This window comes from Mus pahari, chromosome 22 (genome assembly GCF_900095145.1).
Source record: "Mus pahari chromosome 22, PAHARI_EIJ_v1.1, whole genome shotgun sequence".
Classification (NCBI taxonomy): domain Eukaryota; kingdom Metazoa; phylum Chordata; class Mammalia; order Rodentia; family Muridae; genus Mus; species Mus pahari.
Window position 1 is genome coordinate 18,706,472 of NC_034611.1, and position 17,803 is coordinate 18,724,274.

Here is a 17,803-nt window from a genome sequence, read left to right on the forward strand (position 1 = left end):
TGCCTCTGCCTCTGCCTCTGCCTCTGCCTCTGCCTCTGCCTCTGCCTCTGCCTCTGCCTCTGCCTCTGCCTCTGCCTCTGCCTCTGCCTCTGCCAAGTGCTGGAATTAGAGTTATGCACCACCACCACCACCACTGGCTATTGTTAGCATTTTTTTAAAGAATAAAAAAATAGGTACCTAGACTCCTCCTTGGTTGGTCATTTGACACAGTCAGACATGCTGCTTTTATCTTTCTTCTCTGAGGCATAAGTGAAAGGAGCCAACTTGTCCAACTACATCATGTGTAACCACGGATCAGAGGAGTTAGGGAAAATCTGTATGATGGATTTGTTGGTAATAAAATGAATAGGGCTGGTTAAAGCCTGTGTGTAGAGGTATGTTTTCTCTTTTTTTAAAGACTGACATGAAGAATTATGAGATAAAGATTTCTAAGCCACCGACAAAGCAAAGAAATAGGGTTGAACTAAAAGGTAATGAACAGATGTGGAGCACTGCCTGGATAGAAGCACAGCAATCTGTGATCACTCACAGTACGTGCTCTGAGATCTGTTTGCAGGAACACCATGCACGGATGCAACCTCTTAGAAAGGGAGCCACAGCCCAGACAGGAAGGGCAAGCCATATTAATTTCTCATGGCACATACTGATAAATAAACACTTGGCTGATTCCAATTAAGCCGGAGCTGTTGTCCTCAACAGTCAGCCAACAGCAAATCTCTTCTAACCTTTGCTAATCACAGGAACAAAGCTGAATTTTTGACAGACTGTGTGAGTCACGTCATGTTTACGAGTGGTGTACAGCTAGTGCAGCTCTTGGCCTCTTTTTTCTTTTCAAACCGATGTTGTAGTTAGAGTGTCATGTTAGCTCTGTATGTGCATATGACGTGTGTGTGTGTGTGTGTGTGTGTGTGTGTGTGTGTGTGTGTGCATTCATTTGTGTGGAGGCCACTGGCCACATCAGGTATCCCCTTTATTCCCTTTCCATCTTACCTTTGAATCAGGGTCCCTCACTGACCTTTGCTCTTTGTCACTCAGTTAGGCTGGATAGCCAGTGACCCCAGGGATCTCGCTACCTTAGCCTTCCCAGAAGTGAGATGCCACTAGTGCAAAGCCACAGTTGGCTTTTAAAAACGTGTGCTGGGGCTTGAAACTCGGGTCCTGATGCTCGGACAGCAGGTACTTTACCAACTGAGCCATCTCCCTAGGTCGCACCTGATCTTGAAATGGTCGAAGAGCTCTATTTGAGTTTTTCCACCAAGACTGCAAACCGATGAGAATTTGGTTGGAAATGCCTGGCAACCCCATTAGAAAGCACATCTGGGTTCCTCACACCATGGGGATGAGCACAGTAGGGCTTGCATTTTGCTCTGGGCTTTTCCTCGTGGGTCTCTATCCACCTCACTGCACCATGATATTATCATGCTTGCTTCAGTCCTGTGGCCTCTTAGAACTTTCTTTCTATTGGTTCTTTGTGAATTTCACATCATGTGCCCCAATCCCGTTCATCTCCCTGACCCTCCATATCTCACCTCTGCCCCTGTGACCTCCCCAAAGGAGAGAACATAAAATAAAACAAAAACAAAAAAACATCTTGTCATGAAAGCTGCAGTGTGTCAGATTGTCTCCCTAAGTATATACCCTTTTGCCAAGACAGCTTTTCTTACAAGTATTCATTTCGATGACTCATTGGTCTGATTCGAGGCCTCTGGCTTCAGCTACACTATCAATACTGGATCCTCATGGGGACTCCTCTTGGATATCCTGCTGTTTCCCTGTGTCATGGAGATCCTACAGCTTTGGATCTTCTGAACTAGCCCCTTCACATGCTCCAGCAGTTCGTAGGTGGGGCACATGGTGGAGTGGGCCTACTCAAAGCCCTGAATCTGGGACTGAGTTGGCTGAGTTGGTCTGCCCACCAGCTTTCGGGCATCCAGGCCACAGGGCTAGCTCTCTGTGACTTTGAGCTACGGGTACAATTTGCTTTCCTCTTTCTTCATTTGTATTTCCCAGTCTGGTCACTTTCTTTCACCACTTAACTGCATAGAGTCTCCATTTCTTCAGCTACAAAACTTGTGTAATATTTTGCATGGCCTTGCCTGTTGTTGCTAAGGTCAAAGGACAGCAGGTGACAAGGTGAGCTGTAGAGCACTATAGAAGAATGGTGTGAGGTACAGTGATGCCTTCCCAGCATCACACACGAGGACTTCCAGAGAAACAGGCAAGGATCAGGCCTCCAGGAAGATGTTTTTAGTTCCTGGTCAGAAATCAGGCTTCTAGTGGCCATCTCTCTCTTCTTTAAATGCATTTATATATAAAGCCAATCTAGATTTCTTTGTACCTTTTATATCTTGCACTCTGCATGTGGCCGGACATGGATGGTATAGAACAGATGAAGTAAGACACACACGCGCACATACATACACACACACAAAGGTATAGAACAGATACAGTAAGGCACACATACAGGTATAGAATAAATAAGGCAACACACACACACACACACACACACACACACACACACACACAAAGAGAAGTGACAGCACCCTACCTCTTTCCCTCCTTCCCTCCCTGTCTGCAAAGGAGCCTTGTTCCCACAGGACCCTCAGTTTTGCTCAGCACTCTTTCCCAACGGGAGCCTGTCCTCTGGCCTGGGTAGCAATTCTGTCTGTATTGGTCTTATCAGTGTTGATGCCTCCTCTGTCCCTTCTCATTGAAACTGTCAACTATGTACTTTCTCTCTCTCTCTCTCTCTCTCTCTCTCCTTTTAGTCTTCTCTGACTACCGGTCTCTAGCTTTATCTAAGAGTTCCTCCCCACCACTCATGGCATGCTCAGCCTCACCTAGTGTCAGGACTGCAGACCTCTGGTTCACAGTGATTCCTTACTCCTCACATCTGTATTACACTGTCACATCCCTGAAGGGAGTCCTCCAGCCTCCTTGTCTCAACAAGCATCACTGCATTGCTGTATATTTATGGAGTTTGCTACATGTCAAGTCACACTTCTACAGTCTGAACACTCTCCAAGGGCAGAGAGTGCATGGCTCCCCACTATTAGGTGATCTTGTGTCACATGATCTTAGCATAGAAGAAGTTCTCAGGGTACCTTCATGAAGGGCAGGTGGGGGAGTAGAACAGAGATGGGAGAAAACAATAGCAAAGGAAGGGACTGGATGATAGTCAAGGCTGTTGCAGATACGCCACAGAGTGAGGAAGAAAACACTGCTTACAGTCTGCAGTGGAGTGCACCATATCAGTATTTGATTAGGATTTGAAATCATCTCTAAGATGTCATAGGATTCCTCCTAGATTCTGAAATTCCATTAACAGCTTACATTTACAGCACCTATTTTGTTTTTAGAACAATCATTCATCTGTTCACTAAAATTTCTACTAAGTGTCAGCTTACAGAACAGGCTAAAGGGCTATTAAGAGAATGGGATGTGGATCCCAGTCCTATGAGCTCAGAATAGCTGTGTGCCTGAGTAGCTAGCAATCTATGAGTTGGTTTTCCTCTGCCTGAGATGAACAGCAATTAGTTACCTTATTACTATGCTGTGTAGATTAAATGAAGGGTAAATATTAGAATTGGATGCTGAAGGCTGCCCTATAAGGAGCTTCAAGATGTTCCTGCATGTACAGAAATCTGTGGCCTATGTAGAAGACAGATGTTGCTGGACAAGTCTTGCCGATGTACCAGGAGGTTGCATAGGGGCTCCTAACTCAGTCTCACAGAGAAATGTGCTTTGAAGAGGTTGGTCTTCCACTATCACATAGGCCTCCAAGGTTGTATGTCCTCTAGCCTTCATATTCCCTATGTACACACACACGTACACATACACACACACATACACACAAGGAAAAAACCCATTTTATTTCATTTCTCTTTCCTCCACTTAAAGCATTGATTCACGTTTCCATTGACCCCAGACAAAGTTCAGCAAACTTATTTTTTTTATTAGATATTTTCTTCATTTATATTTCAAATGTTATCCCCAAAGTCCCCTATACCCTCCCCCCGCCCTGCTCCCCAACCCACCCACTCTGGCCCTGGCATTCCCCTGTACTGGGGCATATGGTTATGCCCCATTCGCTGTGTCTGAAGTCTCTGGAATACATACCCAGACATTCTTCTCCTTGTATACTGATCTGCAACTTTATAACTTAAAAGGGGAAAACCAGTAATTGACTGAATGTAAGACATTGCAGTTGTACAGGAAATCCTATTTGCATGGCATTTAACACGATGATCCATGCCCAGTCACTGACAGGACACGGCCATGGAACTAACTTGGTCTTCCATTTAACATGATGAACCATGCCCTCTCACTGCCAGGACATTGCCATAGGACCAGCTTGGTCCTCCTAAGCACCAGGCATTTGATGCCATCTCCATCCTTGTTGTTGCCTGGGAAACTGTCCCAACTGAGCAGTCTTTCTTGCTATTTATTTACTTATTTATATATTTATAAGCAGAGTCTCAGTTAATATGTAGCTGGGGCTGGGCTGAAATGTTCTAAATAGTCCAGACTTGCTCCGAACTCACAGTCTTCCTGCCTCAGCTTGCTCTGTACCAGTATGCTAGGCTATAAATTTATCAAGACCACAGGGAGCAAAATATTGTGTTTCATTTTCTCCATTCCAAATAAAATGTTATCTCCTTTACCAAATTTCAAATCCTTTACCATTTCATTCTCCACTCTTTGCCCATCCATCCATCCATCCATCCATCCTTCACCCCTTTGCCCACTCATTCTTCAGGTCTATTCACTGGAATTTCACATAGCATCTGTTGCTGTCACAGTTGTGTGTCACCGCCATGCCAGCCCCGAGTCTCCACAGACAGTCGTACAGACAGCCATCCACTCTGCAAGATACATTCTGAGTTGGAGGCCTGTTATTCACACTGATCTAATAACACCAGGCAAGTCCCATCAATGTACTCTCATTTGATTAAAAACCAGAGCTATGAAAGGGCTGTTATGAAGAGCACTAGCCATTCTTCTCCAAGCTGTCCCAGGGGTGGAATGAGTCACCAGCATTGATTGCCTCAGCTGTTGGCAGCCTCCACCATTCTTCTGCCTCTTCAGAACATCACATCCCAGCCTCGCCATGGTGACGTCACCGGGCTCACACCACTGATTCTGGAGGGAGGGAGAGGAGTGTGGACGGAGAGGCTGACTCACCGCTCTCCGAGCTGGTCTGGTCCTGCAGAAACCTGACTGCTCAGAGGAGGCAGTGTGAATGCCCGCAGTCATGTTCTGCACTGTTATTTTAAGTTCTGATCTGATAGCTGATAAGAACGTCCACAAATATCTACGTGCTCAAAAAATCCACATGTCTTGTGCTTCTTAGAACCACCTCCCACACCTGAGCTTGCTTTCATGGTGGTGTTAGCAAAAGCACTATAAACGCTCAATGCTCACACCTCAACGCTCACAAAACTACCACCCACCAAATGTTGAATGACTGCAGAGATGAGGCTTCTTTCAAACACAGAAACCCCCCTAGGCCTCACTTCAACATCTGCTATTCCTCATAATATAGGCATTATTTTTATCTCCAATTTACAAAGGAGAAGGCCGAATTAACCTGAGGACATAAAGTTCCTGTTGGCATTCTAATCTAGCAGGGAGCCCCGTGGGGGGGAATTTCATCTGTACTTGAGGTTATTGGAGAAGCCAAAAGCCATGCAGATTGCTTAGGATCCTTTAAATATATGCAGTGCACGCATGTGTGTGCACATGTATGTGTGTGTGTGTGTGTGTGTGTGTGTGTGTGTGTTTTGCATATGCACGTTTTTTTGGATGGGTGAATGTTTATGTGGGGTGCATACACACGTGTGCACATTCATGTGTGGGTCAGAGGATAGTTTCAGACCTCATTTCTCAAGTGCTGTTTACCTTGATTTTTTTTTTTTTCTTTTTAATGAAACAGTTTTTCCCACCAGCTTTGAGTGGACTGACAGGAAGTTCCCAAGGCTCTCTCTATCTCTCTTCTCCAACACTGGGATTGCAAGCATGTCTTTGTTTAATTCCTTTTTGTTTTTTTTTTTTTTTTTTTTTTTTTTTTTTTTTTTATGTGAGTTCCGGGACTTCAAGCCTGGTCTTGATGATTGTGCCTCAAGCACTTTACTGACTGAGCTATTTCCTCAGACCCAAATATATTTTTTTCTTGGAGAATTTCAAACAGGGATACAATGTGCTTTGGTCAAATCCACACTCTACCTCCAGCAGAAATTTCTCTTCTGGGAGGGAAGTGCTACAAGCTAAGGTGTCAGACAGAGTTCTGAGTTCTTCCACAAAACCAAACCTCCTGTTAACTTGGAAACTCGAAATGACTTTTGTGGGGTTCTCCCTGATGAAAGGCAGAGGTTGATTCACAGAAAACACATGGTTCACACTTGACTCAAGGGAGGGCCTAACCAAACCACCTCTGTAGCACCTTTTAGCCCTGGCATTGTGATTCCTGGTATCTACTCCATGTAAAGGACAGAGCGGTCAGGTCCTGATAGAGCTCCTCCGTAGCTCAGATAGGCAATGGAGGACAACTAATAAGAACACAGACCAAGCAGAGAACATCAGGAAAACATCCCCTGGGTATAAGGACTTGTAGGGATTGCCTTCTCCACCACGGAAATTACCCATCACCCTCTGCATGAGGTTAGATGGTATTCTGCATTAAAAAAGAGGAGACATGCCGGTGTTTATTTTAGCACAAGAACTTGGCTTCTCAGGAGTAGACGGAGCCACTAAACGGTCTTACTTACTGTGCTGAACTGAGCAGGGCCTGAGCATGCTGACCAGAGGGAGACATTTTCATCAGTGAGCAATCTATTTGAATTTCAGAGGCAATCTTTATTTAGCTAACCTACTAAGAGCAAGATTCAAGAAGGATCCCAAAGAAATGGGATTTTCCCCCAGGAATCTCATCCTAGGAAAAGGGAAGGGTGCCCAGAGAGGGAGCATGTCTCCCGAAAGGAGGTATCAATCAGTTCTAACAGGTTGTTTGACAGGATGAGACTGAAATCCCAATAAGGATGGATCAAGGGTACTTGAGACTATGCCTTGACCACTTGAGGTATTTGTGGCTGCCTTTGTCCCTCTTCCCAGTGTGCTCGAATCGAATAAATCTCATTCTAATCCTTTCCATTACAAAAAAAAATATCAGAGTTTGCTACTCTTTTTCAGTGAATTTCAAATATTTCATGACATAGCCAGTCACTGACATCGAGTTTTAACATTAAATGTCTATTGTGTGACTAGGTAAATAGAATTCTATCATGTCAAAAGTTAAGAAGCCATGTTCTCAGTTAGGGGACATATAAACCTGGGGCAAGATGCTGCTTGCTTTCTTATTCTCAATATCTTGGAACAGGCCTGTTGTCACTTATCAGTCAACCAAGACACATTCTATTGGGTAAGACATTTCAGGTCACTGCTGTCAGTGTATCTACTGAAAGAAATAACACAGGTCCTAATTGCATCCCAGGAGGGGAGAGTGAACAGCGTCCACCTGAATAAGAAGGACAAATGAGACTAGAGTATGAACAATAGATTTACACTTCTGTGTTCCCTTCTTTCCATGTTCTCTTCTCAATCATCCGTCCTCTCTGGCTGGACAGTGGGGCATCTGCACAGGTCTACATTCCACTTTGGATCTGTGTGCCTGGGTGACTTAACAATGAAGGTTTCTGCACATTTGCTCACAGAGATTGGCGCAGAGCAAAGCTTCACAAACATCAATTAGCCTCAGTCAGCAGGTTTGAAAACACTGAGAGCTACCTGGTTTTCACGAATCATAATGTGAGATGGGAAAGTTTAAAAATAAATCTAATAGTCATTAAAATAGGAGATAATAACCTGGACTGCCTACATATTTTAAGATCTAAAAGAACAGGGACAAGTTGGATCCATGAAGCAAGTTTAAAAAGATGAAATTTGTTTCTCATCCTAGAGGTTTTTGAATAGAACTTTCAAGACAGGAGGGAGCTGGGTAAACAGCCTCATTTTTAAGACCAGCCTGCTGTACACTGATGCCAGGAAGGAGAATATGGTTCTTGATAACCCCAACCGACAGATAATCATTTCACTCAAGGTCACACCATGAATATGGTGAATAACCACCTGGCCGATGGTGGAAAAAATCTAAAAATCTTGGCCCAACTGGAGTAGTTAGGGAGGGGGACCTCGCACTAAAACAAGGCTTCAAAGCAGACGCCTGAAGGGACTGTGTCTGCTCAGCCCTCCACAGACAGAGGTTGTACACTGTAGATCTAACCAATGAATGGGCACACTTCACTTCTCGCAGTAGTTCCCTAAATAATATAATATGTACTTTATATTATATCAGGGATTATAGTTTAAAGGAGAGTGAGCACTGATTCTATGCCGCCATGGCACCCTAATATAAGGAACTTGAACTTCTGTTGATTCTGCTATCAAGAAGGGCTCTGGAACCCAACCCCACAGGCAGTGAGGGAAAGGGCAGAATGCTGAAGCTCTGGGAGAAGGAACCAAAGACAGGACACATGTGTCTTCAAAACCAGGTTTGAGTTCAATGTGAAAAAAAAAAAGATAACTTGAAAGGTTGATCTTTTGGGTCACGGAGGAGTAAGCTTTTCAAGTTGGCTGTCCTCAAGAGGTGTATGGACAATGGCAGTGAGCCACTAGACCTCACCTTAACTCCAGGCCAAGGGCTCTTTTGTGTAATAAAGTTGGTTTATCTGTCAGAAAGAAGTGTAGTTTAAACTTTCAATAGTTGATTGCTACCAGGCTCTTTTATTTCCACAGACTCCTTAGCGCAAAGCAATTATGCAGTGGTTTTAGAATCTGGAGGGCGTCGATGCGTGTGGGTAGCCATACAGCTGTGGTCTGGTCTCTTTGCTTTCTTTCAGTTTTTATATAGAACCTCAAAATATAGCTCGGCCTGGCTTGAACCCACATGCCTCTAGCCTCAGCTTCCCAAACACTGGTTTTATCAGTTTGCCTTGTTATCTTCTGAAGTTTCTGATTTTTCTGTACTTATGTAAACAAGTATTCCTTCCTCCTTTGCCAACATTCATGCTGGGCTCTTAAGTCAAACTGAGAAATGCCATCCCAGGTGTTGATGAATCCATTTTACTTGCAAGCGCTGAACACAGCTCCTCATTCTGTTGTCTGAGTTGATTGATGTTTGTAGTAGAAACTAGCTATTTCATATTAGATGGAAATGTAGTGATCCCCACCCCATCCCCACCCCCGCCATAGGATCCCATTACGCAATTCAGGCTGGTCTGGTGCTCACTATACTGCCCAGGCAGGCCCTGACATTGACTCTCCTGCTTCTTTCTCCCCGGAGCTGGTATTACTCGAATGCATTCTCCATGCTCATCACTGATTTACTTCTTAAGTCTTGTGCTTTCTGGGCTACGTACGTGTTATGAAAGAGGCTAAGAACCTTAGGTTGCAAGTCATTCTCCTAATAAAGTGTTAGGATCAGCAAGGGAAGGTGGCTCTGCAGCCCCAGAGCTTCTGGGGAAAAGCTGCTTGGAGAGAAGATCCTGCTCTCCACCTTGTGTTGCTTTTGTCCTAAGTTATTTCTCTGTTGAACCCTTAAATTGTTTTCGGCACTTAAAAATGGAGACTGGAGCTCCATTTCTCAGAGTTGCAAATGGGGTAAGCTCATATATGTGAAGAACCCTTAGACGACCACCAAGCATACACAAAACACTTTGTGTTTTTTGCGTCTTTCAAATTACCTTTAATTTTTATTTGAAACATGAACAAAATGTTACACTCATAGTTAGGATTTATTACAGCAAAAAGATATGGATCAAATTCAGCAGGAAAAAAAAAAAGAATCTCAGAATGACCAGGTTCAATCTTCAGAAAAACAAATAGACGAAATAAAGAAATAAAGTGGTGTGTGGAAAACAGACACCAGAAAGGAAGCACTAAGTAGCTACTTTACATGATTTGATTCTCCAGGTGAATAGCAAGCATCACCGGTATGGACTGCCTGTGACTGTGTGTGTCTCCTTCCTCTCTTGTTAGATCTCAGTCTGTGGTAGAAGCTGGGACCTTGAAACATGAAGACAAAGGAGAAAATGAGAACACCCAGCCCCTGCTGGCTCTGGACTGAGCCAGCCAGCATCATGGGACGTCTCTAGTGGAGCAACCGTCCAGCAAGCCTGTGCCACCTGACCTACAGACACTCGTGCTCTGCTTGACATGAGGTCCTCCATTCCAAGCCCGGCCATGACTGTCAGCAACCATTGGTCTGGGCAGCCCACACCAGACAAAGATCTGAGAGACGCTTTTAAAATTTAACTAATTAATTTATGTTTTAGTGAGAGATGGTGAGGGGGATGAAGAAAGGCATTTATATAAAAGGGATTCTCCCTTCCCTCATATTTTTGGCAGCAAATATACTTTAAAAGGGACAAAACCCCCTAAATTAGTCTCATATACATCACTCTAAAGACTCACACAGGAAGCCTCTCCAGGTTTTTCAAATTAAGATGCAATGCATTCCCAAATAAATACAACAGAGTTAAAATGTGCAGACACATCAGCAAGTTTGATGTAGTGCTGAACCCCAGCAACAGTTATTTCCAGTTGTATTGACTTATTTCCTCATCACCAGCATCTAAGAGTTCAGCCTAACAGTGTGATCTCACACGGTCTGGCTATTTGCAAAGTTTTTAATTTAAATCTCTCTCCTACAAGAATGATTTTGACATCACGTTGCTTGTCAGACCATAAGCTGACTTTCATAAATTGCTTTTTGAAGAAGACAGAGAGGCAGTTTGAAAAAAAAAAAATGATTGCTTCATCATAGCAAAGTGATTTCCTGTAGGTGAATGCCTACAGAGAGGGGGGCGACTCATTGGGAAAAGCAAACAAACAAACAAACAAACAAAAAACACACTAGTGACTGATGAGCCCATTTAAGTTAATTCTTGGGTTACTATAGCAAAAAAAGTGCTATCAAATAAGTCCCTTTGTCCCCACGCTCCTATTACCTGTGGAGAAAGGCCCCGAGGGAGCAGGCAGTCAGATCTCACAGAAAGACCCTTAAGGACTGATCAGCAGGTAAATAGCAAGCTAAAGAGGACCAAGAATGCAAGATGAAATGCCAAAGACCAACCTACTTCCTTATCCATTCTCCTTAGAAATGGATCGCAGTTCCCATGCATAGGAAGTCAGACGGAAAGCAGCAAAGGGTAGGATATTTTGTCTGTGCCATGTTCCCGGAGACCAGTTGAGTATATGTAGATATCTTATTCCCTAGCCATCTCTATGACACAGACTCTTACTAATATGACCAGAGTGATAATGTCAAAAAATTTAATTGATAACACTTATTAAAATACTTTACATTTTAAGCACTTGGTAGGGTGATTTACTAGTGGAACATCCTAAAGAAAAGAGGAAACCAATTCAACTTACTTCCACCCAAACAACATTACTAACTGTGGCCACTTCCCTCTCTCCATCTCTTTCTTTCCCTATTCCTTCCCACTTTTCTCCTCTTTATACCCCTCTCTTTTTCCTTTGTCTTTCTTTCTCTGTCTTCCTGTTCCTCTTTCTTCTCTGTCTCCCTCCAATGCTGAAGATCAAACCCAGGGCCTTGTCATGTTAGGCAAGTGTTCTACCCCTGAGCCCTGAGCTACAGACGGTATAGATGTATACTCCTCAGTTGATCTACTGTTTTATTTTTTTTTTTTTCTACTGGCAGAGAATAGTAACAGAAGCTATTTTTATGTTCCAACCTTGAAGAAGCAAAATTGAAACCGGATTTAAAATATTTCCCAAACAGTTGCATCATAATATATTAAAAAACAAAAACCAAAACCTACCAATTCATTTTGTTTAGACCTTTAGAATCGTAAAATAATAACCTTGAAAAATGTCTACCAAGACATGGATGGAAATTCTTTTCTTATGACACAAGTAAGAGCAAGGAAAAATTAAAGTGAACTAGAAAATCTTTTATTGCTTGTGTTTATAAGATCAGCGTGGGATCCAAGTACTTAAAGCGCTGTTGGAGTGAGCCACTGCCAACACTTGTAAAAGTAATGGTACCTCTGGCTTTTCACACGGCAAGATTTAGAATCCTACTGTGATGATGATACTTAAAAAAAACATGTCATATTCACTAAGTTAACAGCTAATTTTCACTCATTTCCACCGTTTTATTCCATGGATGTAAGGTGATAGTTTAACAATGAGAACACATGGTTTGCATTTCGCTATGTGTATGTAGTATAGAGGAGAACTAAACCCAGCAGGTAACCGAGGGTTACTACATGAACACTGGATTGTATTGCCTTTGTCAGTAAGTTCCTCTGTTTAATAAATACTGAAGAACACAAATAACATTCTGTTGTCTGAGAGTTTTGTATTCTTTTCTGGAATTTGGGTAAGGACTTGATATTCCCCCCCCCCCATGCCTTTGCCATCTGTTTTAGAGGAATTTTTGAACACTGGCAAAGGAAGGGACAAGAACCTATTTTAAGAATGGACACATATTTTGTAAACTTTCCTTCTAAGAGCTAATTAATGTCCTTAAGCTAAAAGGGAAAGGATCAATCTCAATGAATTGCTCTTTAAATGAGGTACAGAAAGCTGCTTTTTTTTTTTGGACATTGCTTAAAAAGCACACGTCTCTGTCTTTTCTACCTGTGTGGCTGGAATACCAGCCATTTCTGCAGCAATGTTGTTCGACTGGCTTAGAGATCAGTGCATGAATGTCATTACATTCTAGGGCTTGAGTTATCTTTAATTATAACACAGAAAATAAAATGCAGCAATGCTTTATTAATGATCATCTCGAGGAGCAAGATGGCTTTCTACTGTCCTTTCTCAGCCATGGGGAGCACTCAAAGCAAACATGCCTGTGAACACTGTTTCAACATAAAATGAGGTGGCTGACATTATTTTGAGGGGAGGAAGATGGAAAAGCACTGCCAATTCATAATCAAGGATGCTTGACCACCTAGGATGCTAGCATCCCTGGGCACTTCCTATGCTGCTATTCCTACATGGATAAAATAGTGAAGAGACTCTCAGAGACCAAGAGGCCTTCTTCTTGACACTCAAGTGGATCCACAGCAGGCAGGCACTGCAGATTCCAGGCCTTGTGTATAGAAGGCAAAGAGGCCAGGCTACCTGGGTCCCTGATCCTGGACAGGAAGTTTCACTCCCATGTGATATTTTTCTCTCCAAGCTCCATTATCTGTGGTATTTTCCTATCACAATATAAAATGTTTCTATGGCTTTGCTCAGTGTAATTAAAAAAACAAGTGTTGCTCTTAGAAATAAGAACTTTCTATTATTAGCACAGAGAAAGGGGGGAGACACTGAGTCTAAATGAGGATACTCAGGTAGACCCAAAGGCAGGCGTTGGCACAGTTCATGCATCCTGGCATAACCTCCAATTTATGTTCGGAAAACAAAAGTTCTTTTCTTTCACTCGTGACTTTTTCTTTCTAAAAAAGAGATGTCTGAATTTACCAGGAAAATTACTATTTAACAGTTAGAAGTAAAGAATTTATACTTCTTGTCATTAAAGTCAACGTCAATGAAAAACATGGGGGTAGATTGTGACAGAACAGTTTAGCTGCTTAGAAAAATATAACTGCATAGAAAAATTACAAACTAAAGTGATTCATTCACAGTTTCTATATATATAGTATATCCTCTGTGTACACTGATGTAGACACTATTCTATGTAGAAAAATATCTTTGGTCAGCCATGTAGACAACACAACCAAGTTTTCTGTCCCTTAAATCCAGGCACCAGTTCTGTGCTGTCATGGGTGACATAAAGCAAGAGGCCCCCTAAATGAGTTGCAGGAAGGCAAATGCTCCCTCCAGTGAGTTCTAATCCAGAAGGGACCTTAGAGGTCTCCAGTGGCATGGAACAAGGATGAAGAGTCAGGGCACTTGAACGTCTATCTCCACACCCAAAAGGAACCAGAAAGGCAGCCTCCCTGGAGAGCAACCAAGTCTGCGTCAGTGCCTTTCAAATTGCAGGAAGGCTGCGCCTCTGCTGAGGGGTCAGCTCGGGGTGCCACACATCCACGATGAATATCAGCCGGAAAGACGAGGCATCCTGCCAAACCTCGTGCTCAAAGGAGTCATCAAAGATGAGCACCTTGCCTTCTTCCCACGTCCTGGAAGAGAAAGACGTGCATTTGTCAGAACGGCCTTGGGAGTTTCCAGTTCCGAGGACCAGTTTCTGTCCATGGGCAGGAGGCCCCTTTTGTGACCTCCTTTGGGATATGACTGTAACATCAAGCCTTAAAATAGTCTTCCATTAATAATTAAGAACTCCAGGCTTCTTTCTTATTCAGGACAGCAATGTTCTCATTCTGCACTAAAGATATGCAAAGGACATGAACTTTTGATGAGGACATACTGACAGTACTCATACTCTCCATTTAGTCTGCCTCCAGCCTTAAAACGGTTGTTTAGTCGAGTCAGTATCTAGAATAGCGGTTTTCAACCCTCCTAAGGCTACAACCCGACCTTTTAGTACAATTCCTCATGTTGTGGTGACCGCCAACCATGAAATTATTTAATTGCTACTTTTTAACTGAAATTTCGCTACTGGTAGGAATCATAATGCATTTATGGTATGCAGGATATCTGAAAGGTGTCCCCCATGAAAACGTTGTTGGATCCCCAAAGGGTTGTAGATGACAGGGTTGAGAACCGTTGACATAGATGCATGCCCTGGTAGCTCATGTATGGGACAAGTTCCAGGGCAACAACTCCACAGCTGTCCCATTTGTCGTTTCAGAGGCTTCTGGGTGGTGAAAAACAAAGTTTCCTCCCCCAGAACCCATACAAAAGGCAGACACATAGCATGAGCACCTATAATTCTAGTGTTCCTATGGGGAAATGGGAAGATGTGAGATAGACAGAAGAATCTCTGAAAGCTTGCTGGCTGGTTGTCTTGGTGTATGCCCTGCTGAAGAACACGTGAGACCCTGTCTCAAACAAGGCAGAGGGTAGGGAGCCACACGCGTGGCTGTCTCTGAGTTTCGCACATCTGCAGTGGTATACACAATGTGCCTACATTTACCCTCACACAAATGTGTGTGCACACGCACACCCAGGACCCTACTTCCCCATCCGCATGCCATTCCCACACAAAATAAAGTGGCAGGCAAGTGAGTTCCAGCACTACTAGAGCGTCTCCCTGTTTTAAGGCCGAGTTCGCTGCTGTGTGCTGCTGTGTGCTTCCTCCAGTTCAGTGTATCCTCATTCACCCAGACACTTGGGTTGTTCCCACCTTTTGTCCCTTGTGACTTTGCTGCTGTGAGTGGGGGCATTGTCTCTTTTCAGGCACTTGCCATCTTTTCCTTCTATCTATCCTGTAGTTTGTTCCTTACAGCCACTGACATTGTTCAAGTTCTCCGATAACTCTAAGATCAAGAAAATGACTCTCTCTCTCTGTTTAAGGTATTTGAACAGAGGGGAGTTAGTTGATTCCTCCTTTTTCTTTCTTTTTGGTTTGTTATTTTCTTAGTTTTCTTTTCATGTTTGATTTTGCATGGTAATAAGCGCCTATTTTGTCATTTGGTGCCCAGTCTAAGTTTCTGTCCTTTGTAAACCTTAGAGTGAACACTCTCTTCCCTATATTCAGAGGAATTGTATAACACCAGTAAGCAACACATTTGCTGAATGCAAGATAGAGGCACGCAGTAGAGGGGAGGGGCCGGTAGATGGGTAACAGAGAAGAGAGATTGATCTTTTTAAAAATATTAGTTAGTTTTATCAGTTTATTAACTTAGACACGTTATGGTTAGATCGCTCCAGTATGCCAGTTATTCTTCTCTGGAGTGACTTTGCCTCCCCTAAATCCAACCCTATATTTGGAAACTCCTATAAATATTTCTCATTGTCACAGAAGGTGCGGAGCATAGCACTGCCCTCTAGTGGCTAGAGGCCAGGGATCCAGCTGAAGGTTAAGGCACAAGATGGTCTGAGCCAGATGGTCACAGTGCCAGGGCCCCCGCAGCGCGTAGTATGTAAAATGGCATCAATCATGTTCTCAAGGAAAGTGTCCTGGTGGTAATATGGTAACCAGCTAGCACCGCTCCTGCTACACTGTAAGTCTTTGCTAAGTTACAATACAAAACTTTAAATGCTTAGTGGGATTTTAATATTTTTAAAGAATGTCCTAGTGAAAATTTCCTTTAAAAGTTAACAGCATTTAGCACATTAGTATCACTTAATATGTATCTTCATGTTAATATGTCTATGTACAGACAGGAGCACTGGCCCCAACCACAACCTTTGGTGGGTTAAAAAAGTACTACACAGCCACCACCTACATGTTTCCCTCCTGTTACTCCATTTAGACTACCATTCTAGAGTTTGGTTCTCAAACAGCTCTCTCCTAAGGTTCTGCTGGAGGCCCCGTAGGGTCCTTTGCAGTACTGATTTAAGATATTCCATGTATAACCCACTTACATAGCAGATGAAGCTAAGAATATAAACAAGATTACTTTCCAATCTGTCTGCTTTCCTAAGATAGAATACAACTTAGGAAACACCTAGTCCGGTTTTCTGGTCACTGTTGGGTGTCCTAAATGATGTGACAGAAAGGACTTTTATCCAGGGAGCCAACTTCCGACCCAACGTGTCTCTAAAGGGCATTATGCTAAGTGAATTAAGGTAGCCACTAAAGACCAGATTTTGTGTGATTCTGCTTGTGTAAGGTCCTGGAGTAGTCAAGATCAGAGACTAAGAGAAGTGGAAGCTGTATAGACTTGGTACTCAACCGTCCAGACTAGACTATGTTGGACGTTGGTGGTGGCAACGGCTGTACAGTGTGAGTGAATGCTAACCAACTACGTGTTTTTAAATGGTTAACATATTTTACTTTATGATATGTTTAACCATGATTAAATAAAGAAGGAAAAAGAGGAAAGTCAACAGGGACACATGAGAGAAAAGAGTGACAACAGGGACACATGAGAGAAAAGAGTGAAAAAGCATCAGACCACAGCAGGACACTATGTCCTTTAAAGGGAGCAGAATATAACATTTCAGTTCTGGCATTTGACACTTGTGTGATCTGGGGCAAGTTCCTGATGATTCTTTATTAAGGATGATTTATGCCCTGATAAATCCATCATGAATCAAAAGTCCCATGCATTGCTGATGTATACAATACACTATCTAGACTGAATATGCCAGCCTAGCCTACAGGATACATGTTCTGAATGTTGGCATTAGCCTATAGTTGGGCAAGGTCATCTAATGCAAAGCGTACTGAACACTAATGTGTGGAACTGCTAACATTACTTATCAGAAACCAATATCCAACAAATTCTAGCGACATAGCACCCAGTAGCAACTTGGCTGACAGAAGCTGTGCTGCTGAGTTCCAGCATCACTAGAAGGTGTTAACACATACTGCTGACCCAAGAAAAAAGTAAAAATTACAAGTTCAGTTTCTAGTAAATGGGTTTCATTCTTCACAATCATAAAGTTGAAATACTGCAGGTAGAGCTATTATTATTATAAGCACTGGGGTACGTCTGAACTTAGCACATTTACACTTGTTTCCACCTGCAGACCTGATATAAAGATATGGTAGACATTCAACTTCATAGTGAAAATTATGAAACAGACATGGGAAGAAAACAAGAAATATGGAGAAGACAATAGATTACCAAGAATATACTTGATGTCGCTCCTTATGAAATCTGATTTAAATTGTGAAGACTGAAAATATATCTTGGATACCAATGACAAATGGCTCTTGAAGATATTTGAGCACCAGAGAATCTGGAAGCTATTT

The 17,803-nt window shown here is 42.8% G+C and overlaps 2 protein-coding genes and 1 long non-coding RNA gene across 18 annotated transcripts in view; 1 reads left to right on the plus strand and 2 right to left on the minus strand.

The window, feature by feature from the left end:
- LOC110338643 overlaps positions 1-7,636 on the minus strand; it is a 15,021-nt gene extending 7,385 nt beyond the window's left edge. The window contains exon 1 of the long non-coding RNA XR_002381309.1: positions 7,561-7,636. This is a non-coding gene — a long non-coding RNA (uncharacterized LOC110338643). The remainder of the gene's footprint in view (positions 1-7,560) is intronic.
- Positions 1-12,360, plus strand: part of Clvs1 (clavesin 1) — a 189,726-nt gene extending 177,366 nt beyond the window's left edge. For both annotated transcript variants that reach the window (XM_029533277.1, XM_021221976.2), the window contains exon 6: positions 10,033-12,360. In XM_029533277.1, coding sequence (XP_029389137.1) covers positions 10,033-10,120 — 88 coding nt within the window. In that variant the 3' untranslated portion in view covers positions 10,121-12,360. The remainder of the gene's footprint in view (positions 1-10,032) is intronic.
- The window catches only part of Asph (aspartate beta-hydroxylase), a 210,658-nt gene continuing 202,576 nt past the window's right edge, over positions 9,722-17,803 (minus strand). For 14 of the 15 annotated variants that reach the window (XM_029533263.1, XM_029533265.1, XM_029533272.1 and 11 more), the window contains one exon: positions 12,327-14,159. In XM_029533263.1, the coding sequence (XP_029389123.1) occupies positions 14,009-14,159 (151 nt within the window). In that variant the 3' untranslated portion in view covers positions 12,327-14,008. Of the gene's footprint in view, positions 14,160-17,803 lie in introns of all 15 variants that reach the window. The other variant, XM_021221962.2, reaches the window with a different exon arrangement.